At 40.7% G+C, this 27,857-nt stretch overlaps 1 protein-coding gene across 15 annotated transcripts in view; it reads left to right on the plus strand.

Annotated features, from left to right (window-relative positions):
- Positions 1–27,857, plus strand: part of NRP1 (neuropilin 1) — a 136,845-nt gene that overhangs the window by 54,433 nt on the left and 54,555 nt on the right. For all 15 annotated transcript variants that reach the window (XM_048219534.2, XM_048219536.2, XM_048219530.2 and 12 more), the window contains 4 exons: positions 2,556–2,737; positions 8,601–8,828; positions 14,846–15,001; positions 17,075–17,241. In XM_048219534.2, coding sequence (XP_048075491.1) covers positions 2,556–2,737; positions 8,601–8,828; positions 14,846–15,001; positions 17,075–17,241 — 733 coding nt within the window. The remainder of the gene's footprint in view (positions 1–2,555; positions 2,738–8,600; positions 8,829–14,845; positions 15,002–17,074; positions 17,242–27,857) is intronic.

Raw genomic sequence — 27,857 nt, forward strand, 5'->3', positions numbered from 1 at the left:
GCAAACTCAGGATCCTGGGCCTCAGGCCAATGCAGGCTGGGTGCGTTGCTGTGGTGACACATTTAGTCTCTAGGGAGGGATGCTGGCACACCGGCTGCATTCCTGGCACCACGTTTGCCAGCAAGAAACTTATGGAGTGGAACTGGTATCAACTCCAGAGGGAGATGCAAGCTGCTTTCTTAACTTCCTTGGCAGTACTAGCCTTTGCAACTTGTGCACATAAACCCTCCTGAATATTTACATGAACTGCTGTTTGTGACACTCTTTGGGGCCCTGTTGGATGGTGCTTTGAAGGGAAGTGCTAAAATGATAGCAGCATTCCAGTTTATAAATGAAACTATTGTATCCCTGAATAATTCAATTTCCTAAAATTGGCATTTAACGGTGCAATGACTTATCTCTTGCTGGGAGGATATTCTAATCCTTCTCTTCCTTTTAAAAATAGCTTTTCCTGTTGCCAAGAGAAGAGCCTGGTATTTACTATTAGAAGATCTGTGAATTAAAATACCAGTTCCTTTCCCTGTCACAACTCACTAGCACTGTAAGTTGAGCTCTCTCCTACCTGGGAGAGAAGGCTCCTCCCAGAAGTGCCCTTAGGTCTTAGGAAAGCCTGACCCACCTCTCTTACTCGTGCCTGGAAAGCAAAATGCACTCAGAGTTGGCCACTTAGTATTCAGGCCATGTCAAGATTCAAGTAAAAAGCCTATATTGCATCGTCACCAGGCCCAACACAGCCAACAGTTCAAATCACAGTTAAATTATAAGCAAGCGTGGGGCGAAGCATGCATACCTGTCTAGTCAATGAAACAGTGCAGATAAAAGGAATTACTACATAAATGCCAACATGGAGGCCTTAATGAATACAGAGATGGTGTTCTTTCCAGCTGCCCCCAGTTGATCGTAAAAGGCTCATAAGGATTTTGAACTTAATACTTTCTTCCTCCTCCTCCTCCTCCACTTTTTCTTCTCCTCCTCCTGCTTCATCTTCTTTTAACAAGCAAAGCATTTCCCAAAGTATTGAGAACGGAACAATTCCTCTGTGTATGTCCATAGTTTTGCAAAGACACAGTGATGCTAGCAGGCCAGTGATTACTACTGGAAGCATCAGATGCGGTAAAGGAAATGCAGTTAATACAATAATTCACGTATGTTAATGCTTAGTTCCATCAATGTCAGCTTTCTTTTCTTCTTGATATACACAACGCTGGCACACAATTTTAACTGATGAGGTAATGTCATTTTTAATTTAGAGAGCCTTAAGCTGTCCACTCTAACTAGTGATATCATCTCTGCAGTTCCCTCGTGAGACTTTATGTAAACATACATCATGTGTCCTGGACAGTTTGAAAAGGGATTGTTAAAGATGACACTGGTCGTCATGAAGATTTCCCCCACTTTGATCTCCTTTAAATTGCCAGATACAGTTTATATTACCGCCATATTTTAACCCTTCCTGAGATTAATATATCCCCGGGCTTTTGAACCAAGTTAAACACAGAAATAAAACGAAGGTTTGAAATGAACGGATTGTAATGTTTTCGTGTCAGTTCTGGAAGAAAAACGGAAGACAGCTCAGGTTATCTGGCTCCTAGGTGACTTGGTAAATACCGAGAGAGGAAAGGGAAAGACACCAAAAAATGGATAACACCAAACAAACGAAATTCTTCCTATTTTCCAGGAGGATGCTCGCCTGTTGGAGAGGGCTCCCCTTTTGGAGATAAAGAAACATATGTGTTAACTCAGTGCAATATTTAGAATAATATTGTATCGCGACTCCCTTTACCATTTGTCTCCTCAGTGTATTATTATTCAGCCTGAATATTTTTTTTTTTTTATCACATCGCTTTGGTGACTTCAAGTGTGTCACATTTCCTTTTCAAACAGCAGTGTTCCTTTAAAGATTCGGGCTGGTGTGTGTAAGCAAAGTAACTTTCCATTTTTAAGTAAACATTTTTCTTCAGAGAGCTTATGTGCTGCACTTCCGGATAGTTTGGGGAAGATGATCTGTGTTTCAACCACTGTGGATACCGAGAGAGGTTTGGGGTTTTTTTGTATTTTTTTTTTTCCTAAGAAGTCTGGAGTTTGGTAGAATTGAGTTAAATAGTAAAGAATCTGTTTATTATTCTGTGGCCATATGTTTAGAGGGTCGCTCACAGAAATCAAAGTATTGTTCATGGAGAGCTCCAGCCAAGCAGACATTTTGAATTCATAAAAGAACTTCACAGTTTGAAAAGAACGCATAGCATTATGTATTGACACCCCACCACCATAGACAAAGGAACACAATTTAATAATAGAGAATTGTGCTCACGAGATTTTCCTTTTTCTTGTTAATTGGTTACTTTAAGTGACATTGTCTGCAAGTATAATGGACACCATTATTCTTAATAGTTCTGTGTTGCCCGATGATGTATACAGACGTGATGCAGTCCATTTTAATTATTTCATTTTGCTGAATTTTTCTCCCTCCATGAAATAGAGTGGTGAATGCAGATAGCACTGTTTTCCTGACATTTCTCGCTAACCTGTTATTTTCTTCCTTATTTATGTGCTAGGTATGACTACGTGGAAGTCATCGATGGGGAAAATGAAAATGGACGCTTATGGGGGAAGTTCTGTGGGAAGATCGCCCCTTCTCCTGTAGTGTCTTCAGGGCCATTTCTCTTTATCAAATTTGTCTCTGACTATGAGACACATGGAGCTGGATTTTCCATACGTTATGAAATTTTCAAGAGAGGTGAGTAACTTCCAGTAGAACGAGTGTGGCTTAGTGTTTTTTCACATTGTTTGAGTCCATCAAAGACAAAGCAAAACGAAGACAAGATGTAATGCTTTTATCTTTTTGTAAAAAATCATGTATTCCCACTATGAAACTGTTGGAAAACACTTTACACAAAGGAAAATTACCTGATGTATGGAGGAAATTATGTTTAAATTTTTTTAAAGTATTTCAGGACTCAAAATTGCATCATTCTAATATGCTGACCAGTGTTTATAAGGCATGTCTTCTGTAAAACTCTTTTAAGAGCCTTTATTCTTAGCTTGCTTCTTCAAAAATAAGTCTGATCTGCTGTCGAAGTTTGATTTCCTTCATTAAAAATGCGTGAGTCCCTTTTACCTTAAAGCCCTGAACATCCTGTTCCCTTTGTTTTATTACAAAATTCAAAATTGGTATTTCCCAGGAAAAGCAAAGCAGTCCACTAGCCTTAGAGTTTCTAAAGCTATCGAAGGAAGAAGAGCTTTTCTGTTAATGTCTGTTAAGAAGAGGAATAGTTGGGGAAAGAGCCGTTTCTTGGAACAGAAACGGCTTGCAATTGTATTTCCCTTAGGAAATAAAGACCCTTCTCCCCCTCCAATATAATCACTTAGTAATCCATTCCAATGATATATATTGAGATGGATAGAATCTGACAATCCATAGTCTCCCAGCCTTGAGGAATTGAATGCACTTATCAGTCAATTGATAAACAATGTATCTTTATTTGGATGTCACTGTTGTTCACAAGAGCTGGTAGGTTCCTTAAATGTGTTAAATTCAGCCTTCCCTTTTAAGTTGACGGTAATGGGGAGGGTGGCAGGCCAATCCAGGACCTAAGGTCCAAGATTTGAGTGTGTTGTCCTAGAATATAGAAGAAAGCTCTTTTTTAATAGAAAAATAAATCTGGCCATGCCAATTACAGATTCTCAGCAGCAACTGAGAATGAAAAAAGGAGTCATTAAGAGTTTCTGGGAACATTGATACAACTTCTTAAACTTTCAAAGAAATCTGACACTGTCCTCATATAAGTATGGATAGATGGAGACAACTTTCTTCAAAAATTTATGTAAGCGCCTACTTAGAAAACCTATGGCATAAATAATAGTATATATACAACATCGTATGTACAGATGATTACATAGGTACGTACTTTCTTGTGTTTAAAGCTGCTTGACCTGTTATATAAGTCATATTGTACATGTATGCATATGTACACACACACACATATACACACATCTACATTTCCTCGCTTACCTGCCTATGGCACTATCAAAGAAAACAAGGAGTCAGAAAAGAGTTGAGGAGTAGTCTTTCATTCGCAGTGTTTCTCGAAGATCAGAAGATGGTTGAAAAAGAGAGAGCTCTGTAACTAAGTCATTGAGAATTCTTCATCTTCCTTCCAAATGAACTCGGCTCCCTACAAGCCCATTGCCTCAGAAGTACTGTCCTTTCCCTGTCCTGATCTCCAGTACCACCCTTGAGACTTGAAGCCTTAGTTTTTCTTTCTTTTCTTGCCCCCCTACATCCAATGTGGCTTCTAGATCTTTTTAATTTATGTCCACAAGTCTCCAAAAGTCATGCTGCCTTTCCTTGTCCATGACCATTAACTGAATATCAGGCCCAATTTGGGTTCTCCCTATGTTTTCTCATCCTACACACAACTTCTTGAATGGTCATCAAGCCACTGTCCCTGAGATGCCTATGGCAAGTGTCCATCACCTATTGGGTCAAGCCTCAATGTTCCATTGGGTCAAGCTCAAGGCTTGACATCAAGGGCTCCCAACCTTCTCCAGCCTCACCTCGCACAGATCCACACTCAGCTTCCTGCCTAAGGAGAGTGTGCTGGGTAAAGTCCAACAGACCAAACGTGAAGTTCATTCTGCCTCTGACTGTCTTCTTGAATGTTCTGAGCCTTGGATTCCTCATCCGATAAATGGACAATAGTGTCTAGCACAGGCTTGTGGTAAAGATCGGTTGAAATGAAAACATGAGAAACCTGGAGCCAGTGCCTGTCCCCACAAATGTCTTCAGTAAACATGAGCCGTTACAACGCTTATGGATACAGCTGGTGCCAGCAGATTTCAGAGCCCTCGCTCCCTACCGGTTTATGTCCCTTAACCTCCACAGAAACCTGGCTCTAAACTTATTCTTCTCAGGAAGTTTGCCTAATTCTTCTACTTTTTTTTCCTACATGTATACCCAACTTGTTCCCTACACACACGCACAACACACACATATAATACACACATATGCATACTACACACACACACACACACACACACACAGATGTGTTTCACTAGCCGTTATGTTTCTCCTTAATATTTTCAAATTCATTCATGCATTCATAGTTCCTTTTCCAACCAAATTGGTAGCACCTGAAAAATGCAAAGAAAATATCCTCCCCCACCCCACTGTACATACTACATTCTTACAGATGCTCCGTAGAAAGACATTAACTAATACGAACACACTTGTGCATACAGATATGGGTTCATGGACGTTTTTTTCCTCAAAAGCCATTTAATGATATTATAGAATCCATGAATCTCCTTCAAAAAAAAAAAAATACCACTTCTTCCAGAGTGCAGCCATTTCAAGTTTCCTCAAAACACATAAATTTTACTAATCATAGTTGAACCAATAAAGGAGTCTTTCACCTGTTGACCGTGAGGTTTTCTGGCAGTAGATTATAGTTCTAAGGAAAATTTAGGCCATTCCTGCATCCCTAAGGCTGAGTTTCTAGAAGACCACCTTCACCTGACAGTCAGCAAAGCCAGTCCCCACCTCTTCCCATGCCTCCTGGAGCCACCCTGGACACCTTAATTTTCTCCCCAGGTCCCCCACTTTCTCCTTCTCCATGTCTTTCCCAAGATGCTGAAAGCTTGGGCTACTGCCCTACAATTATTCTCACTCACCTTAAAAAATTTCCCCAGGAAACCCATGCTTCCCTACCTATCACTCTTTCCCTGTCCTTGCCTTGACCTGAGTCATCCAGACCCAACTGCTAGAAGAAACTGGAGACATTTTCTATGGGTTTCTATGTGGGGAGGGCATATTTATTGAGAGCAAGATTGGTCACTCATATATTATTTGGTTGAGTTGCATATTTAATAATAATTCCAAAGAGAGTATCTTAGCTATTATTATTATGTATCGTAATGTCATTAACAATGAGGCATGGCCTTCTTACAGCTGCACAAGGTCCCCTAAGTCTTACAAATAACATCAAAAGCACAGTGCTCACTGGCTGCCGATGCCAGGTGTGCACCTCTCACACTAGTAGTTCGCTCACTCATAGGTGCGTGGGGCTGCTGGCCCTCCCTCCTGTTTAGTGCTGTGTGCTCTCTGCAGAATTCCATAACCCACGCCATTGTCTTGCTCCTTTTTGGAAAAGGCTCGCTCAACTGTGGCAAGCCTATACAACAGTGAACAAGAAAAATATTAACACAAATCTTGATGTTTACTGGGGAAGCAAGAAATTATAGAATCTTTAAGTTTGAAGGGCTCTTTTTTCCAAATCCCAAAGCCCTCCTCTCATTTGTAATATACAGAATCTGAGGACCAGGAAGGTTAGGAGGCCACCTAAGGTTACACAGCAGGTTAGCAGTAAAGGTGGGACTGGAACTCATCCCTGGTGCTCAATCCAGTTCTCTTCCATTACCCCATGGAATTTCTCCAACTTTTGTCACATACCTGGGCCAGCTTCAGTGAAAGCATCGAAATTTCTTTGATTTTGAAAGTATGCCCTTGGGCACCTGAGTGGCTCAGTAGGTTGAGCATCTGCCTCTGCTCCGGCCATGATCCCAGGGTCCTGGGATCTAGCCCCACATCGGGCTCCCTGCTCAGCGGGGAGCCTGTTTCACCCTCTCCTTCTGCCTCCCGCTCCCCCTGCTTGTGCGCTCACGTGCTCTCTCTCTGTCAAACAAATAAATAAAATCTTTAAAAAAAAGTATGCCCTTAATTCCTATCATTTTTTCTCTCATTAAATCTTGATCTCACCTAGGCAATTTTATCTTTTTAAGAAGGAGGAAATATTAGTACCCGAATTGAACCCTGCTGTCCGCTTTGCCTTACAAGGACCTAGCCAAAGCATTATTTTTCCCCAGGGAGGAAGCTGGAGATCTCCAGGGTTATTGTTCCTACATCCTAAAAATTTTCAAAAAGGGCTTCCAGTACCATATATACATTATTTGTAAATTAATGGTTTACATTAGCACAGTCACTGTCATCTTAGAAGCAACCCATTAACTTGGGAACAGATTATAAACAATACAGCATATTTCATAATCTTCTCACCTGTAACTGACCTGGTAAAATGCCACATGTTAGTAACTTTCACTAGAATCAAATATACAAGTATCTGACGCCATCATGGTGAAGGGTGAGCCACATCTGAGAAGGCTTTGGGAGGCCTTTGAAGCAAGTCAGACCGCTACAGGCCAGGTTTATTGTGCACAGTGAATAAGTTTTATTCTTCTGCGTCTCCAGTGCCATAGACATCCAATGTGTACATGGGGAGCAAGCAATTGATCTGTTTGTTCAAAAGGCTGCCAGATGCACCGAAGTGGAGATTCAACGTACCAACCCTAGACCCTAAAAGTAGAGATCTGCTCGTTAAATTTAATCTGTATTGACGACTACCCTGTTGCCTCTAGTACTTGGCTCTGTGGGAGAATATTTAGTTAAGAACACTCTCAACAAACCTCCTTATTTAGAGTTGAACCCATGCATGCCCATCAGTGAGCCAACGGCCCAGGAAAAGAATTGTTGAATTGAACATTCCCCCAGTTTGGATGTTGAGGTTCAAAAGGGTCAAGTCATCTCTGATACCAGGAGAGTCTTAAGATCTCTTTGGAAATCATGGCAGTGGTGGCGGTGGTAAGAGGCCAAGTTGATGTGCTCACGTTCTTGTAGATGGGCCATTTTCAATGGTGGTGAATACCACCCTATTTGGTCCTGGATGCCGTGAATTGAAATTCTGGTCATCCGTACGGTCAAAAAGGTCAATTTGCAATAGATGTGTGTATGTGCTTGACCAATTTAAACTACAAATTACCATCGTTTGTAAAGTATTGGTAACACTGGCTAGTCATTAAAATTATACACATTACACACCCACACATATATATTAAAAATACTGTTAGAATGGCACTGTATCTGATACTTTGGGCAAGGCAACGATGTCAACATTGATATCAAGTGACTTCTAGCAACACGGCTTGTAATCACAGTTTATCATGCCCTCACTAACAGCCACACTTTGCCGGCACACCTGTGTCAACACCACTCAGAATGAGTCACTCACCCTGGGTACATGTACGAATTACCTTTCACATTTCGTTTGTCAAAGAGGCATAGGTCACATCTGGCAGAGTTACTGAGCCACTGGTGTAGGAATCTGAAACCCAAACTCCCTCCGCTGAGTTCTCTCCCTCGCCTTTGTAAATGTTCTATTTCACCAATAAAGGGCTGTCAGCCTCAAGATTTAAAGATTTAAGCTTGAAGGGGCTATAATTATTTCTCTAGGGCTCTGTCGAGATTTCTGTAGCTTACTCATTCATTGTTCCCACATGATTTTATATTTGTCATTTTTTTTCTCTGCAACAGCAGAAGTTTTTAAATTGCTTCACACAAATGGAAAACTAAGGGGAACACAATAAATCTGAGCTTGACTTTCCATACCTATCACTCCTGTGAAAAGGCTGAGTAATGAGTGATTAGGACAGTGATTATAATGGTGAGCTCTTATTAGAAAGATATGCCTGCCTTTGCTCAGGTTATTTCTTGGTGGAGTGGTGTGAGTGGGATTTTCACTTTGCTCCTTCTCTTCTTTTACTCACAGGTCCTGAATGTTCCCAGAATTACACAGCACCTAGTGGAGTGATAAAGTCCCCCGGATTCCCTGAAAAATATCCCAACAGCCTTGAATGCACTTATATTATCTTTGCACCAAAGATGTCAGAGATTATCCTGGAATTTGAAAGCTTTGACCTGGAGCTCGACTCAAATCCTCCGGGGGGGATGTTCTGTCGCTATGACCGGCTAGAAATCTGGGATGGATTCCCTGATGGTAAGAAGGGCAGGAAGCATCCCAAAAAGGGAAGAATCTGGGGGAAGGGCACTCGGATCCTTTTACAAGTGTCATGATACATGCATCATTTTTTTAAAAAAATAGCTCGAAAGGAGGAGGGAAAACAAACTAAAACAGTAACTCTCTTTATGCAGAGCAGCGATGAAATATTTGAGCTTAAAAGACAGTAATTATCTTGTCCAATTTCTTCAATTTATTGATAAAGAAACTGAGGCCATGAAAGATTATCCATGGTCTCATAGCTATTTCTTTTTCTTTCTTTCTTTCTTTCTTTCTTTCTTTCTTTCTTTCTTTCTTTCTTTCTTTTTTTTTTTTGGTGGTAGAATTGGGACCAACACATGGTTTTCCTGACTAAAGCATTTTGCTCATTTCATTGACCTGCCTACTGGTCATTGATTCATGGACCCTAAAAGAGCAATTAAGTCAAACCATTCACTTTAGAAATGCAGAGACTAAGGACCAGAGAGGTTAAGTAGTTTATACAATTTTAAGGGTGAAATGTACATCCATTATGCAGTTACCAAAAATTTAGAAATTTAGAAAAGGAATGAGAATGTTTGGACATTCCTAATTTGTGGGGGGGGGGAGCATTGCTAATTTAGGCAGATTCCTTTTCTGCTCCTAGGGAATTTTTATTTTTGTCAATCTGAATCTCTCAAAACATCCTCTATCTACATTGCTCTTATCATCTAAATTCATCCTACATTTAAAAAATATTGACTGAACACCTCCCACGTACCAGGCACTGGTCTAGCCACTTGGTAAATAGAACAATCAAAGATGGCTGCCCTCTCAGAGTTTCAGTCCTGCCAGGGGGAATGGGACAATAAACAATACACATTATAGGTGAATGAATTACATGAGTGGAATGTCAGAAGATGAGAAGTTCTATAAACAACAAAAAAAAAAAAAAAGGAAAGAAAGAAAAAGTAGAGGAGAGCAAAAGCATGAAAAGTGCTAGGGTTAGGAAGAGGGATGTGTAGGTTGAAATTTTAAATAAGGTGGTCAGCTTCAGCCTTATTACAAAAATGACATTTTAGCAAAGATTTGAAGGGGGGGTGGGTAGCCATGTGGACAGCTAAATGAAAGTTTTCCATTTCAATCCTTGTGAATTAGGAGGTGAATGGCAAAAATACACACCCAAATCCTGAAGAGAGGGAGATAATATCAAATAATTTGTTGCAGCTGCATTGCTTGTCTTGTGTTTAGTCTGGTTTAATATTAAGATTTCTCTAGAGAACACACTCTATACAGATCAGAAAGGGCAGCTTGGAAGTTCTTACAAATCATGCAGTTAGAGATGTATAACCATCTATAAAATAAAGTCAGATATTATGATCAGGCTGGAGGAAGGAATATTTAAATAAATATTAAATTGTGAATGAAGGGCAAGTATCACATGAATGAGATTGCCTTGCTCTGAAATGACTTTAAAATTATCAATGTAATTCAATTTAGCTATGTTCCTCAATAGTAAACAGCAATGGAGATAAACTAGGTTTAGACAAAGCTTATATTGTCATTGGAGTTAATGGGTGAGCTATCATTGGTTTAGTTTCTTCTTTGGTCTTTTACTATATAAATAGGGTTATGATGATCTTATCGAAACTCCTTCATTAAGTAATGAGATTTGCCCAAACAGAGTGCTGATTGATTTCCAAGTATTCAATCCGATAATTAGGAAAACAATATTATAATAGTATTGTAATAATAGTTGGAACGTTTAATAATGGGTTTATTTGTTCACAACCCAAATTTGCAGCCTTCCTTTCCAGAACTTACATTTAAATTGACATCTGAAAAGGAGGTCCAATCAACCAACTTATTTAGAATACTTTCAGAAAGAAGCACATTGTTATTAGTGTCAAGGGTTTTTCAAAGTAGTAATTTTCTGGCTCTAGAAAATGACTGAGTTGAAGCGAAGAACAATTAACAATAAGAGTTATCAACCTTGCAATTCACTCATGTTTTAAACTATGGTGCACTTGACTTATTCCCAGAGAAAACTGGCCTTGGAATGTGAAAACTGTGTTTGTGTATTTGTTAAAACTTACCTGGCTTTGTCCAGCCTATGCCAGCACAAGAGCTCTCTCCTTTTTAGGCAAAATGGCAGACTGCCCCTCCTGGGTTTCTCGTCAGTGGCACTAGAAACATTTTGGTCATACTAGTTCAACACATGCGGTTCCTTGCCAGCAAAACTGTTTTTACTCTTTGATACCCCTTCCAAAAACGACAACCAGAAGGTGATGAAGGCTTAAACCATCAAGGGATTTTAGGTTGCATTTTATCATACACACTGAGTAAGATGACTGAGGAATTGAAAGCTACCCATTGATTGGGATTGACTTTGAAGGAAAGCAATTTACTCCAGAACTCAAAATCCGAGGCATGCACGGGGTGAATCACACATCCCCACGTATCACTCTCTGGAGCTCCGTGGAGTCACAAGTAGCGACTCTGAAGTAATTGGTGGAAGTTGACATATGGTTTGTGAGCCGTGAGCTGAGCGTGCCACCGTGGTGGGTGTCGCAAATGTCTGTGCTGAGTTATGGAGCCAAACACGAATGCTTGGCTCACATGGCGTGGGCACGCCTGAAGTCAGCTCTCTGTCTAGGCTGGGCCAAGGAGCTGGAAATGCAGGTGTTCTCTGCATTCCAAAAATTATCAACTATTTGAGGAATGGGTTTCATAAAAATTAGATTGAGTTCTGTTTGGTTTTTTTTTTTTTTACTTACTACTTCCATTAAAATTAACTTTCTGAGATAGAAATATAAGATAAAAATGATATAAACATAAAATATACACATTCCAAAATATAGATGACACAGATGTGCAAATTTTTTTCTGGGGAAGAGTTGCAAAGTCTAGATATTCTCCAACAAACAGTTTACTATTGTAAGAGAAGAGTACATGGTCTCTTTTGTACCTTTTCGAAATGATTCCCTTTTCTGTTTCATTCTTCAGAATGCCTCGCTTTAAAAGTACGTCTTCATAGTAGATTGCTGCCCCTTTTCTTCCACGTAGAAAGGGGGCAGAAAGCCAAGTCGTCTGATTCTGAGGTGAGGTTATAATTACTGAAAGGTTGATGGAAAAATACAGAGACCAGGGTACTGCCGTTCAGGGTTGCAGGTGTATCTTTTAAACAACACAAATACCGTATCGCCTTCACACCTGAAAAGATATGATCACGGTGGACCTACTGTCCCCATAAGAGATTGCTTAGCACACGTCGCTTGCTTAAATTCTCCAATAATGCAATTTTTGAGTTCTACTGCTGTTTTTGTGACAGTTTCCATTCATCTCCTTGGCCTTTGGGTAAGTAGTAGCGGAAGCAAGGAATCCAAGAGCTGTGTTCATGTAAATACAGAAATGAGCGCACACAGGGACGGATAAGAATACGGCATCCACTCTTGTTCAGATCAATATTGCATTAGCTTGCTCGGCCGAGGTCTTGCTGTTGTTCAGGAAAATTCAATACTTCTTTGTCTTATGGTCGAAAAAGCCTTTTCACTCTCATATCTCGAGGGCTCCTAAAGAGAGTTGCGCACTGCTGTCCGGGGGCAATGTTCTAAAGGACAGAAGGCAGATTTACCCAGCATGTCTTACCCATTATGAACCAGTGAGTCATGGAGACTCTCTAAATTACGAGTCTGCATTAGACAAGTTCTCTTCTGTTTGCTCTCTCAAAGACACTCCCCTCCCCCCCTTCCCCAGAGGAATGGGGTGGTAGCAGAGGGGAAGAATCTGCAGCCACAGCTTAAGGGAGTGAGTGCAGCTTCCCTTGTGCACTTGTATTCTTGGAGAGGTCAGTGGCTGCGGCGACCGGAGAATGGCTCCAAGGAGCAGGCTGTAAAAGTTTGCCCGCAAACTATAGAGAAAGTTATGAAGCCACAATAATGGAATTCAAACGAGGGAAAAGAGTGAGAGCACATGAATGGACTCCAGGCCTCTCATTAAGATTGCAGATCAGAAATGGGATTCTTTTTGAGAAAAGGAGAGACCTGAGTTCATGGCTCTAGCACGATATTTTCATGCATGTGTCACGGGCAACTTTGCGTTCCATAGGGAAGAAGAAAGGTGTTGAATTCGTTCAGAATGAAGAAAATCTAGCAAACAACTAACCCTTGGAGAAGAAGCTGGGGCTCAGATTAAAGCTGAAGAGAAACAAAGCAGAGTTCCCTCTCCTGAGATGCTTTCTTCAGCCAACTGGGAAGTCTGATGTAACAACATTTTCTTCCCGTGATGCAGAGCCACTGTTCATGAGCACGTGGGGCCCTGGTATCGATGCCCCTAACGGGATAGTGTCCTTGTTTTCTTCCTGATAAAGTAGTCAACACACACACAATGTCTGGTGGCTGGAGAGTGAGGGGTTACAGTAGAGAAAACTCTTTGAATTCAATCAAATCAATTCCTGTGAATGCCTGGAGAAGTTACCAGATATTCAACGTAACCATTTCACACTAACTCAAGTGTGGAAACAACCTATTTTGTTTTCTGGGCGTTTTGTTTTTTTTTTTTGGTTTTGGTTTTGTTTTGTTTTAAGTGGGTTGGCCAAGAGCTGAAAACCTGTTAGCCAAGGATCTGAGTACTCTAAACAGCTCAGACTAGCCAGCTGCCTACCAGGAACTCAGTGGGTACGTGTGGCTCCAGGGAGATCAGCTCTTGTGAGGCTTAGTTTTTCAATCACATTTGAAGCTTCTCCTAGTCCCCATCCGCTGCCTTCTGCATCCAAGTTACACACACGGGCCTTGGCACACCACGTCCCTGCTATAGGCTCATCCCTCCAGAAAGGGGTCCACCCACTGTGCTTCCTTGAACAAAGCAATAACTCTTAGTTGAAATGCAGAGAACCATGGATTTCTTGGAGGGGAAAATGGTCCACACCAGATTGTCCTTCTAAGCCCAAACCATCTGGTACGTTTTTACCATATGTGCAATAAAAAATAAAAAAAACTAGAGAAAGGGGGATTTTTTTTTTCTTCTTTGCCTTGCTGATGATCTGGACAGGGAATTGGAAAGATTCTCCAAGCCTAGAGGGCTTGTGCACTGTCTATAAGGCAACTTAAAATTACTAATTGTCAACGTTTATCTAAAATATCTTCAATAAAGTGGTGGCCAATTTAAGCCAAACAGCAGTTTAAGTTATCAAAATTAATCAGTGTTCCCAATCTTTCACTACCTTGGGTCCTTCCTTTTTTCCCTAGTATGCATAGTCAAATGGCTGCGTTGGGCCGTCTTTTGGCCACAGGACACGAGTGCAGTGAAGTCAACTCTCCTACTTTGGGGAAGAAGAAACTGGAAGAAAAGTCAGATGCATTTTCTTTTCATTTTGTTTACAACTTATTATCATGTGCAAATTATTGGTATCTATAGCTTCTATTTTTTTAATTGTTACAATTATTAATTAGCCTATAGATAGAGCCCTGAGTAGGACATGGTACATTGTTCTTTGTCCAAGTCTATGACTTTCCTCATAATAAGTCTCCAGGACTAGAAGATGGAATGAGGAAAGACATCGGGGTTACTCGGTGCTGGATCAGATTCCTGGTACTGGTCTGGTTCCATCCAGGTTCTCCTCCTAGGGTGGGAGAAGTGAGTAAGGCAACTTCAGGAGCCCTCAGTGATCACAGCCTCGCTGGAATCTCAGCCCTGGGCATTGTGTGCAGTTTGGTCCTGGAGATGAATGTCAAGGTGCCCCTTGATGGCCCAAATCTCATTCTTTGCAGCTGAAGCAAGCATTTCGATTCTGTTCCTAAAAGCAGTACTGCTCAGTGGGGAATGTAGTTATGTTTGTGATTGCCCTTCTGAGCACACTTTAAATCCTCTCCACAAACCTGATCCAATATGTTCATTGCAAACCAATTAACCAGGGAAGACTTGTTTTGGGTAAGAAAACACTTCTGGGTTCTGCCGGGACCCATGTTTGAAGTGGTTATTCTTGCATCTGCTGTGGAACAAAAGATATTTTAATGTTCTTTGCATTTCTCCCTTTCTAGTTGGCCCTCACATCGGGCGTTACTGTGGACAGAAGACACCAGGTCGAATCCGTTCCTCATCAGGCATTCTCTCCATGGTTTTTTATACCGACAGTGCAATTGCAAAAGAAGGCTTCTCAGCAAACTACAGCGTCTTGCAGAGCAGTGTCTCAGAAGGTCAGTATTTATTCATCTTGCAGACCGCTGTGGTAAACGCTCCCTGTTATTCCTCCTCACACACCTGTGGCCACAGGAAACACTGAAGAAATGTTTTGTGAATTGGAGTGCCAAGTATTTTTTTTTTCTCTTTTAAATGCTTTTTATGAACATCAATAGGAAGAACTCTTTGGTGTGCCTTCTTAAGAAAATTGTGGATGAGAAGGCTGCTTGTAAGCCTCTGAAGTTATGGGAGAAAGTGGGAAATGGCAAAACAGGGCCCTGAGAAAATGAACTATAGGCAGACCACATGTCTGGCACTCTTGAATGTGTATTGGGCTGAGAATCATAAAAGGACAGGCATCGATCAGAAGTGATAGGAACAAATTGTGTTGGTTTATTGACAGGGCAGTCTGACAGGATAGATGCTGACACATGAAGGTTTGGATCAGGAAGACCCAGACGGAAGCCATTTTGTTTTTCTTTCTTATGTGAATAGAAGTGGATATTCGTATAAAAGAAGCATGTTTCAATTTCTGTTCTAACTTTCCACAAGAGAAAGAGAAAGTAATATGTTTCACATCTTATTAAAATATGCAGCTCAACTAACTTAACCCTTCCTCAAAGTTTATGTGGTGTCCGGCTTTTTCAAGGGCCCAAGGAAAACATCAGAAAGAACAATGAATAAATTGTGTGTTTCAACATATCTAGCTGCCAGTTTGTAAAGCAACCTAGGGAAGAGGACGGGGGATGTTTGGAGACCTGTCCTACAGACTAGTCTCTTTTTTACCAGATCTTACTGGAAAATAAAAAGGCCAATTAAATTATGATCTGTTTTGTGCTTAATTTGATTAATTAATTTATGTATTTTGTGTCTATAAATATTTTTATATTACAAATAACAAGCATAAGCTTAAAAGTATGAAACAGGTGAAAGAAACCTTTTTTGCAATAAAACTCATCTATTACAATAGAAAATTCAGAAAGTGTGGAAGATTGGTTCCTTGAGCTTTTTCTTGATTGTTGAGAATCTTTAATCTCTAAAGCTTTTTTTCACTTCAGTACTTTAGATTCACGTTTCCTAAAGTTGATTATTCGTCTCCCTTTGTCATATTTCATATCAATGTCGTATTCCATTGTTTCACAGAGTATGTGAGGCCTAACGGAATGCATGATTCGTGATTCACAGTCATTATTGTGAGCGTTATGATTTTATGTTGTAAAGCGCTGGTCCTCCTTGGGACCATATGATACTGCAGTTTACTTCTGGTGGATACTCCCGTGTTTCAATAATATAAACTAACGACGTGAATAATTGCGACCAGGCCAGGGGCAGGAGGCATGAGAATGAAGGGAGTCAAGGAGAGGTGACCCAGGTGCCAAATACAAGGAATCTGAAAAACAGAGAGTTAAGGTCTGCTGTCCACCAAATATGGATTCTTTTTCACTTTTATTAGTTATTGAAGGAAATAGTAAAATTTTATTTAACTATAGCTTCTATATTAAATTTTGAAAGTAAATAAAAATTCCCATCATTTCCTAATAAATTTCTCATAGTATTTTTGTCAACCTAGGTCCAGTGAGGAAAATAATTAATCACTACGAGACCTTCATAGCCTTGCTTTTAAAAATTATTACCGTTATTAGAATCATTGTTACCAAATAAATAAATAAAATCTTTAAAAAATTAAAAAAAAAAAAAAAAAGGGGGCGCCTGGGTGGCGCAGTCGTTAAGCGTCTGCCTTCGGCTCAGGACGTGATCCCGGCGTTGTGGGATCGAGCCCCACGTCAGGCTCCTCTGCTATGAGCCTGCTTCTTCCTCTCCCACTCCCCCTGCTTGTGTTCCCTCTCTCGCTGGCTGTCTCTCTGTCTCTGTCAAATAAATAAATAAAATCTTAAAAAAATTAAAAAAAAAAAAAAAGAATCATTGTTGCATATCAGTGCCCCGTCGCAGTAAGTCCCTCTTTGCCATCTTCTGTACGATATTGTGTGAGCATGTAAATGAACGTTTGAGTCTGCCTGGGTATAAAAAGAAATACGCATCTTGGGTCCCTTTTGTTTTGATGACTTTCGGCCCTTTTTTTCCCCCTTCAGATTTCAAATGTATGGAAGCTCTGGGCATGGAATCGGGGGAGATTCATTCCGACCAAATCACAGCTTCCTCCCAGTATAGCACCAACTGGTCTGCAGAGCGCTCTCGCCTGAACTACCCCGAGAACGGGTGGACTCCTGGCGAGGATTCCTACAGGGAGTGGATACAGGTATGTAGCAGGAGACTCAGCACATACACCGTTGAAGATTTGTAGTCCTCCAGAAGGGTTGCTGAAACAATGCAGCGCCATTCCAAATGCCTTCAAAAGCGAAGAGAGGAACAACGGGTACCGAGGTAATCACTCTGCAGCAGCAGCATGTCACCACAGTCTAAGAAAAACGGGGCCCGCTGATGTCCCTGAAAATGCATTTATTTTCTCAGATACTTCTATACAGCTCTTCAGAGAATTTGAGCACAGATGTCTCACTTTGGTAACAACTAAAAGATCTGATTTTTCCCCACGACTACACATTTTCTATTCGTACACTTCCTCCTTCAACAGATTTTTATTTCCTTGATGAAATACGTTAGCTCTAGCAGACTTGCAGGAAATGGTTGTATCTGAGTATAAGGCTTCTTATTTGTTTGTTCTGAGTAGAAGACGGGAAGAAAGGGGTTGAGGTTTACTTGTCCTGCAGGTATACATAGCCCACGCCAAGGAAAGCAGTCGGACTGAGGGCTCCTGTCTCTGTGGATTACGTGTACACTCATATAGGTATGAAATGCACACATTTGTATCCTTATTATGATGTTGCTTCTGCTTTGCTCCCTGTGCCCCGGCACTCCCTTCCCTGCCCTTGTCTGGCCTTCCCCAGAGACTCTCCTTCTGTGCGCCGCGACTCCCCTGCCCCGTCTCATCGCTGGCACCACTCCTAACGCCTTGGCTTATCCAACCTTGATGTCTGGACACTCCCACCCAAGGCCTGACGCTCATGTTCTTGACTTTTTCACCCACTGTCAAGTGAAGCATCCATATCTGGCTGTGTGGGTTAAACTGTGGGCAAATTATACAGAGTTATTTGCTGAAGGATCCGGGCTTCCTTTTCAGAGAGCAGGCAAAGCTTGTCTTACATTCATTGCTAGATATATAAAAATGACTAATTCCCAGAGAGAGTTTCTAAGCAAGAAAAAAACCACGATGATTAATCCCCTACTTTCTACATCTATTGCTGCTTCAGTCTTTTGAGCACAAATACCAGATTTTGTTTTACTTTGAAAAGGTCAATATTAGTTTAACATACACTTATAGTGAAATGGCCTATTACGGGAGACTGAACTCCTGCTAACCTCTAAATGATAACACTGAGAAATGCGTCGAGGGTGAGACTTACCTGAGGACCGCTGAGTCCAGCTCTAGATTACGTCAGAAATTAAATGAATTTGCCTCTGTCAAACTAGCTCTTGGTAACGTGTTTTTCCACGTCCCCAAACCAACGAACAGTTCAGTATGATTGACAGACGCGCCTCTAGACGAAAGCTTGTATTTTGCAGCGCTAAGCATCTTTGCATGGTAACGTCGTCGTCCTATTCTTGGTAATGTGGAGAGTGCTGGATAATTTAGAGACGGTGGTCTTGCAACAGTTCTAAAATTGCAACTGTAGCAATTCTTCTGTGCAGGGCAATTCTATGTCAGGAGAAACATGGAGACAAAATGGACTCTCACAAAGCATTTGTCAACAGGACAGGATTCACATCATTCTCGGGAATTAGGCAGAGGGAAAGAATCTGAAATGGCCCAACTCTCTCCACCAAAGCGTACAAAGCAATGGTTAGGAGAAGCTAGGTAACCAAAACCCCTCAAAACAAGGTTGACTTCAAGCTCAAGCTTCTTGCCTTCTTCATCTCTAGTCGGCTGGGGGTCTGCTCAACACCTCACACCAGGACCTAGACAGAGGGAGTGGCCATCACCTCAAACATCCTTGTCACCAAGCAGAGGGAAAAAGAGAGTGCGGCCACACGCTAGCTCTTAAATTCCCCTCGAAGAGCACTGCCACCATTTTCATTGCCAAAGCACATCCCACGGCCACACTTAGCTTCTGAGGGGCAGCAACTCAACCCGTGCTGGAGGGAGGAGAGCTAGAAATTTGGGGAACAGCATGAATGACAATTATGCCATTCATAGAAGAGTTACCATTTATTGAGTGTTTACTATGGAGCCCGACTTCTGCTGAGTACTTGACATATTTGCATCTAATCCTCCCAGCAATCCTGTGACGGAGGAGCAATTACCCTCATTTTAAAAATGAGGACACTGAGGTTCAGAGAAATTAGTAAATGCCCAGGGTCACAGTGAATGACCGGGCTTGGAAGCAGGGTCCATCAGACTCCCAACACCGGCTTCTTTACACTTCGGTCTGCTCTGTCTTTATCATGCATTACCTTTCATATAAACTCAGGCGTATCTTGTGACACGACTCCCTTTATGCTTCTCCTTGGGAGAAGACACACCAAGATGAGTTGGGCTCTTACTGTTTCTAAACCTAGAATTCAGTGCCTTTATGCCTCCTACATCCCTATGGAAGATGAATGTCAGAGAAGCTTAGCATCAGTGCACCTTGAGGTAAAATTATCTTTTGCTCCTTCTGGAGCTCAGCGGGCTCATTTCCATGCTTGTTGTGTCTGCGTACATGGTGGGGGGTTCTTATCATTCACCCATCACCTAATTATGAATAATTTCATGTTTCCAGCCTTTCTGAAACTCCTTGGAAGTGGTTGGCTTGTTGTTTTCTCTGGATAGATGTTTTAAATTAACCAAGAAGCAAAGCATAATTGAGGCTGAGGGCAAGAGGCACATACCTCCAATCACAGGAACATTCGCGCACATGCATTTCTATTTATATGCACATCAGTATGCGGGTAGTATTTGTTTTCTTTTTCCACTTTTTCACATTTTGCATGAGATATACCCCACAAAACATGTTGCTGTAGCAACAAGGACAAACACTTGCATGTGTTAAATTAATAAGGCGGTATTGGAAGCTGACTTTCCTTCAAGACAGGAACAGTCTTTGGTTGCCATTGTTTTCTCTAGGAAATTACTGAGTGACATAAAAAAACAATGCATCGTTAACCGTGGGTATGAACGTCCACAGCGGGGCTTCCTGTGAGATCTGTTGTCTGCCAGAAAGCTTAAAAACAAGTCAAGAGGCAATTTAGTGGGAAGGGGCATAAGGGAAGTCCCGGCTCGGAGCTTTGCACATGGTCATATCCTGCTCGAAAGGCCACTTCATATCCTGAGCAGCTAAAACCTCTTAATTGTCCACGGCAGAGTTAATCACACTGTGAAATTTGCCCATGTTTTTCAGAGTATTCCACTCTGTCCTGTGTCCTAGGTGTGTTTATCTTATTGTTAATTTAATCTTTTTCTTCCTTTTGTTTCTGGCTAAACAATCAAGGATTCAAAGTACAGGCTCCGTCTATCAGTGGTGCTATAACAATTCTTCATTTTCAAGCACATCATTAGAGCCCAAGCCATTAACCTCATTGAAGCTGAGTTTCTTGCCCCGTAAAAATAAAGGTAGTGTAGGCTTCTCCATTCAAGCTCTAGCAGTTCGCGATACTGTGAGTCTCAGAGAAATGCAATCTCGGTTTTTCTTCTCTTCTCTGCATACTAAGTGCATAGCGTGCTGTCTGTTTGGGAAACATGTTCTCATAGATCCTAAGTGTAGCCATTCACACACAAAGCAGAATTTAATTCGTTAATTATTTCAATGTTTTATTAATGATAGTGTTCAACACACTGTAAACAGATTTATCCTTCTCACTTTAATTAAAGCTCTTGGGAGCGCTTTCCTCAAAACAACTGTGACTTTTCCCTGATTAAAATGCCAGGAGACAAGGGAAAAAAAAAAAAGACAAGAGATATAATGCCTGGATGGGATACGAACTTTGTTGATCCAAAGACATAAAAATGGCACTAGGCACTAATCGATTACCACCCCACCCCCACCCCAGTGACTTAGAAATAGAATTACTTGATAAACTAACTCAGGCTGGAACTCCACTCTTCTCCAAATTTGGGGGCATTGTCTTTTGTGGGAAAATTTGGGGTACTAGATTATTTATGCCCTCACTTATTCCAGAGAAGCAGAAAGTGCAAGTGGTTGGCTCCTAAACCCTATCCTGTCTGGTTTGGTAAGACGGCCTAATGACACAGAAGAAGGAAGCCTCATGGAGACACCCTGTAGCTCTAAGACGACATCAGCAAGCCCCCCGAGCAAAAGTGCCTGCTCTCTCTACTGCATTGCCTAGTACAGAGAGATGTTCATTCTGAGGTATGAAGAGGAGGAAGGTTCCAGAAGAGAGGAGCTAGTGCTAACTTTATGAGGAAGCTTGTTTCTGTGTTTTCCTTTTGCCTTGTATGTATTTCTCTTGGGTAATGTTCTACATTTTCTAACTGAAGGAACTTTGAAAGCAGACATGAGCAAAAAAAGGCCTTAGTGTGTGGAAAGGAGGTAGTCTGAACTGAGTCAGAACACACCCACGAGAGCACACACACATTCCGTCACGTTCACTCACTGGCAACCGTAGCGTCCAAGATGGTAGGTGCCCTTGTTCATGCTCAGTGTGAGAAACTGGCCAAATCCAGGAGGCGTGTAGGTTGCTTCGTGGATTTTAAATTCATTGTAAGACATGTTCTAACTACAAAACCTCATTTTTTTTTTTTAAGATTTTATTTATTTATTCGACAGAGAGAGAGACAGCCAGAGAGAGAGGGAACACAAGCAGGGGAGTGGGAGAGGATGAAGCAGGCTCATAGCGGAGGAGCCTGATGTGGGGCTCGATCCCATAATGCCGGGATCACGCCCTGAGCCGAAGGCAGACGCTTAACCGCTGTGCCACCCAGGCGCCCCAGCACTTTTCCTTTCTTAAAGCACCTTTTGGACACATCCCATTTTAGTCTTCAAAGGTACAGTAAGTAGACCAAAGATCCACATCCCCATCTTCATGTGAGAGAACAGAGGCTCAGAGAGGTTCACTGGTTCATGAATCCCAACATGGGGAAAAGATGTGGCTTGTGGGAAAGCTCAGGCTTACACAATGGAAGTGGACTTCCTTCCTCAGACTTGGGAACGGAGTCATTGGGCACAGAGAGATCTGGAAGGCAGACTGCGGCTGAATCACTGCTTGTGGTCAGGCCTGACACAGACCCAGCATGCAATGGCCTTTATGTAGTTCTCTGGCCATTTGAATTGTGAGTCTTCTCACCTTTTGCCTCAAATGAGGTAAGTGGGCCAATTCTCCCACTCGACCTCTACAAAGAAAACTATAGAGCCTTTGCAGTTGTGGGGCCTCCCAGGTCCCAAAGGGGATTGTCATTCAAATAGCCGGGTTCCTAGAACACCCAGCCCCAGGGGCTTTCCTCCACACCGGAGGTTCACTGCCTAGGGCTTCCCCAACATCCTTCTGGGGCTGTGAGTTGTATCTTCCAGTAACGTCCGAGTGGCTCTGTCATCATTCAAACATGGAATTAACAGTTACAACTTAACTGAGAACAGAAACAAAAGGTAATTTAAAGGCATGGGTTTGATTTCAGGAGCTAAGAAAGGGCCAACTGGATGCCCTGTAAGTAACAAATGGAATGAAATAACTCACGAAATCTTGGAAATATTCCCTCTGACACGTGGAATTATTACACATTTTTAGCAAATCGTAGGTGGGGAAAGTGAGTGCTGCTTATTCAGTGAAAAGAATTTGTTATTTGGAATCCTGGTTTTTATCTTTAAAGTTAGTTGTCTTCCAAAATTAGAAGTAGAAACTGGAGTCATTTATCTTAAAGCTTTAGAATGTCATTTTTTTAAATAATTTTTATTTTGTTATATTAATCACCATACAGTAAGTACATCCCCTAGAATGTCATTTATTTTAACAAGTTTCATATATAATTTTCTTTCCTTTAAAACTTTCTGGGAACATCTTTTGTTCTTATAACAATGTGTTGACTATGGAACTGGTATCTCCGATGAAAAAGTTTTTGACTTTTCATTCAATTGCTAGTTTTTAGCAGCTTTATAATCTGAAAGGTTGTATTCGAAATTGGTTCCATTTGCTAAGTTGACTAATCCAGAACATATATCGAGCCAGGTTATCCTGATTGTTCTGGATTAGTCAATTTAGCAAATGGAACTAGAGAACTGATAAAAATAGCTCACTGGGTTACCCAAATGTGGAATGACACACATGTAAAATATAATGTTGGCAAATTTAGGGAAAATACAGCGTTCAACTGAATGTTTATTCCCCAGGTGTGCTCTGTGTGTGTGTGTGTGTTGTAATTAATAGTAATATGCTATTTTAGCTTAAACATTGATCTGGAAGGGAGACAATTTGCTTTTTAAAAAAATCCCCCAGGTAAGCCTTTCGTTGTCTTACCCTGATTCTGTAGTAACCTCTTCTTCCTACCTAAAATGAATGCTTTCCGTCCTATCCTGAGTGCATCCTAGGTCTGTTTTCGGTGACTCGGTTCCACCCAGGAAGTCTCTGTTCCAAAAATTCCTCTCTCGAGGAACTTTTCCTAATGCTTTCTCTGCTACCTTGGTTTCTCATGTCATAGGAAGTCATTCGAAGGAAATACATATATGAAATGCGTATAGGGATGGATTAAATTCAGAGTTTTTTTGCTGCTTTAAAGGAGGATATGATTTGGGGAACACAGAATAAGCAAATGACATAATTATTTAGACATTTTTAGCTGTCTGTTTTGTCATATAGAAAATACCAGGACGATTTTAACCATTTTCATTAAGTCAACCACCTAATTCAGTTTTAAAAATCAGTCAAATGATTTTACTAATTAGTATTTCTTGTCAACACACCCAAAAGAAAATGTACTACATTTAAAGAAACCTCTTAGATTTTTTTGATGAAGCATCGCTGGAAAGACAATATTGAAAGAACCACAACTGTTCAGCTAGAATTACACTTAAAATAGATTAATTTGCATACCACACACACATTCCATTTTGCTTACAGTTTTGGTTTCTTATTATTTTATGCTAGTGTCTATTTGGAACCGGTATTCGTAGGTATATTCTAGAGAAGAATTGTTGTCTTTCCAGGATAGCTCAACTTTAAGTGTAAGACTAAAAGCAGATGCAAATGTCATCTTGTCTGAATTCCTTATTTTGTGTATGTTCAGAGGTTAAGTGATTTGCAAGACCACATAGCAAGTTAATGACAGAACCTGAACTAGAATCTTAGTAGCCTTGCTGCCCCTGCTTTGTTGCTGCTCAATTGTAATAATATGCAAAAATGGATTTGGATACTTTTTGAAGATGGTATCCTGAAGACCATTTGTATCCCAGAATATGCCTGCTCTGTTACTGATTGGTAAAGGATGTCTATCAAATTGAACAGTCACTGCAGAAGCTTTAACTTAAACCAATGATTGGATTTGTGTCTAGAGCAGGGTTTCTTGGTCTGGACAATACTGACATTTTAGAGTAGGTAATTCTTTGTTATGGAGCCTATCCTGGGCATTGGAGATATTTAGCAGTATCCCTGGCCTTCAACCACTACAAGTCAGTAACACACACACACACACACACACACACACACACACACCACTCGATCATGAGGACCAAAAATATCTCCAGACATTGTCAACTGTCCTATTGGGAGAAAAAATCACCCTCAATTGAAAACCACTGGTGTGAAAGACACCCCAAGTCCTAATCAAGTCATTTTTAAATAATAAAGCTGATCACTATTTTGAAAGAAAAAATAAACTGGTTGCTGGGCTGTTTTTTTGTCATTGAACTGCGTATCATAGATATCATTTGAACAGAATCGCAGTTCTTTTGTTTTCCAAAAATACCGATGCATCTGTTTACCGTATGCAGGAAAATAGCATCATAAACCTCCTTGCTTATTTATCTTAAGCTTCACTATTTTTAGCTTTTAAAAGTGAACTGTTTTTAGCTAAATATATACAGATGCGATTTTACAAGACTGCAGCCTGGGCTTCCAAATGCGCTGATAAGGATTGGATTAAGGAACGGAAACATAAGGATAAAATCACAAGTCATCGTTGACAAGATTTAGGAAAAATAAGACTGAAATGAGTTCCTCCACACCTGGACATTGTGTGCCACTGACCTTTGCCCACGTGTTTTAATTTTTTTGCCGTATGTAAATCAAACGTGTGTGTGTGTGTTTTCACTTCCAAGGTAACGGAGAGTAAGGAACTGTGTTTGAAAAGCTTGTCTATTGCTTATTACCTTATCTTTTCATGGGAAAAATACTATTAAGTTTCCAATTTTGTAACCTAAACAACAACACATTAAAAGCTATCAATTACCAACCAGTTTCATATCTGTGGACCAATAAGAAGGCAAGGTTGATGGTTTCACATCTGTTTTGGGTGAAAGGCTGTTCCTGTCTGTGGTATTTAAAATTTAAAGAACTTCTGTTATTATACAATTGGGAATCCTCAGGGAGTAAAATGTTAATGAAATCCATAACATGCACAGATTTTATGATAGCAGTTTTAAGAAATTCCTTTGGTGGGGTTTGTTGATTTCTGTCCCGGCGGTAATAATTGTACCTTTTACAGAGTGCATTAATGTTCACATTTAAGAGCAATGGCTACGTTTATGCAGCGTGTAATGTAACACACCAACTCCTAAGCTTCAAATAACTTTCATATCGTAATTTGAAAGCCCCAGAGCAAAAAATGTGTGTTCTTCAGAACTGGCACAACCCACAGTTTAAAACTTGTCTGGCACATTCGAAGCAACCTCCTGCAAAGGTGAAAAAGGTACACCCTGGAAATTCCAAAGCCGGGATGTGGATGGGTCTTCCATGCCCTCATATATTTCTCATTTAATGCACCATTTGAAAGCTCCACATCAAAGTGGTAATTTGGGATGCTGACCTGCAACAGGGACCAGAAATGCATACTTATTTCTTTCCTCCACTCCCACCCCACCCCCAGCTTTCAAATTTCATTCAATTCTACGTTCAGATAAAGAGAGGAAAGTAGATTAAATCAAAAATGCTCTATACATCCCAATAGTAATACAATGCAACATGCTTTTACATTTCCAGCTATTGAACAGAGTAAGGATTTGAGAGTTATCGTACATGTTATGACTCAAAATAATCACATACGTACTTGTGCAAGTGATGTGACGATTTGTTTTGGTGTTTTTTGTGGGTTTTTTGGTGTGTGTGTGTGTGTGTGTGTGTGTGTGTGTGTTTCAGCTCTCTTAGCCTTAAGGGGTTAAAAAGCCCATTTATGACATTCTTCTATTTGCCTTTCTTCAGAAGAACAAAGTGTTAATTTTGCCAAAGTTTTATTTTCTTATAATTCTAATGCTTTAGATTTCTAACTCCGTTTTCTGGATTTAGAAGAAAAATAAATAAGCGCCTTTATTCTTTCAGCAGGGCTGAGAAGGGCTATAGATAAAATTCTTCAGGCGATGGGTGATTGGACCAGACAGCTTCTGAAGTCTTTTCAGGCATTTAAGATTCTGTGATTGTATTAAAAATAAATGTGCTTTATCAGCTGGTGCCCTGGGCTTGTCTAAATGAAAACATAAATATATGAAGCATAACTGGAATTCGTTTTAAATACTACCGATTATCGTGTGAGGCAGCACAAAGCAGAAATTTACTTTTAATTAAAAAGATTTTCTATCCTTTGATCAAGTAATTGTTTAGGCTGGCTTCACCATGAAGCTTCTCTGAGGATTTCACATAGAAACTCTACTAGTGGGGCCTGTTTTCCTTGATTCTTTTTTATTAGCTCCCAGGGATACGCAGCCCACTGGGGGGGATAAGATGAAGCCCAGAGAGTTCATCTTTTGTGTCTTTCCAATCTTTGAAGGAACTATCCGTAAGGCATAGGCTCACCGACCATGACAGACTGTTTACACCTTCAAGTCCCGCCAATACCCGGTCTTTCTTTCTTTCTTTAAGAAGTCAAATACCACATGCAATTCCAAGGATGTTGATAGGCCATCATACTAGCCCAGAAAAGTGACAGGAGAAAAAAAAAAAAAGGAGCCCCAGGGATCCTGGATGAGGCTGTATGAAGAAGGACATTACAGTCGTCTTAAGCTTCTAAGACTTGATGTACTTACTCTGGGCTAAAGCTGCTGCAGAGAGATCCTTCTCAGAAGAGAGAAAGATCAAGACCCAGGTAGACATACAGTCTTAGGGCTATAGGTACAAGAAATTGGCCAGAGCCGTCCGTTTGAGAATCTAGAAATGAAACATAGAATTTGCAGTGGGAAGTACTCATGATAATAAAAAGAAGCTAGAGCATCATGAAATGTGAAATACTGAGGAAAATGTTTTTGATATTTTAGGAGGTACACCAAGCTCATGTGGAGAAGGGAAAATATTTTTTAAGTTCCCAATCTTAAAAAATGAAGATAACAGCATGCAGGATTTTCCTGGCCTAATTATTTAAACGTTATTTTAAAAATCCAGACTGCTCTCAATCAGCAACATTCTATCACACACATATTACACTATTTCTGTAGTTTTAACTTCCATTTCCAAATATTGCATTCATTTATAAGGATGCTCTTATTTATTCAAAAAGCTCCAGTGCCAAGATGGCAAGAATTCATTTATTTAACAAGTCAATTTCCATGTAAAGAAAAACCAATCAATACATTTGCGCATTTAACACGATATTTCCACTCCATCAGCCACTAGGAAATACATGAATCTCATTTATTGCAATAAATATGGGAGGCGTCTGAGATGATGTCCAATTGCACATCCCTGTGTCTTCGGGTGGTTGGACAAAAAGGAGAAGGAGGCAGGAGTAGG

This window comes from Ursus arctos, unplaced genomic scaffold (genome assembly GCF_023065955.2).
Source record: "Ursus arctos isolate Adak ecotype North America unplaced genomic scaffold, UrsArc2.0 scaffold_30, whole genome shotgun sequence".
Lineage (NCBI taxonomy): Eukaryota > Metazoa > Chordata > Mammalia > Carnivora > Ursidae > Ursus > Ursus arctos.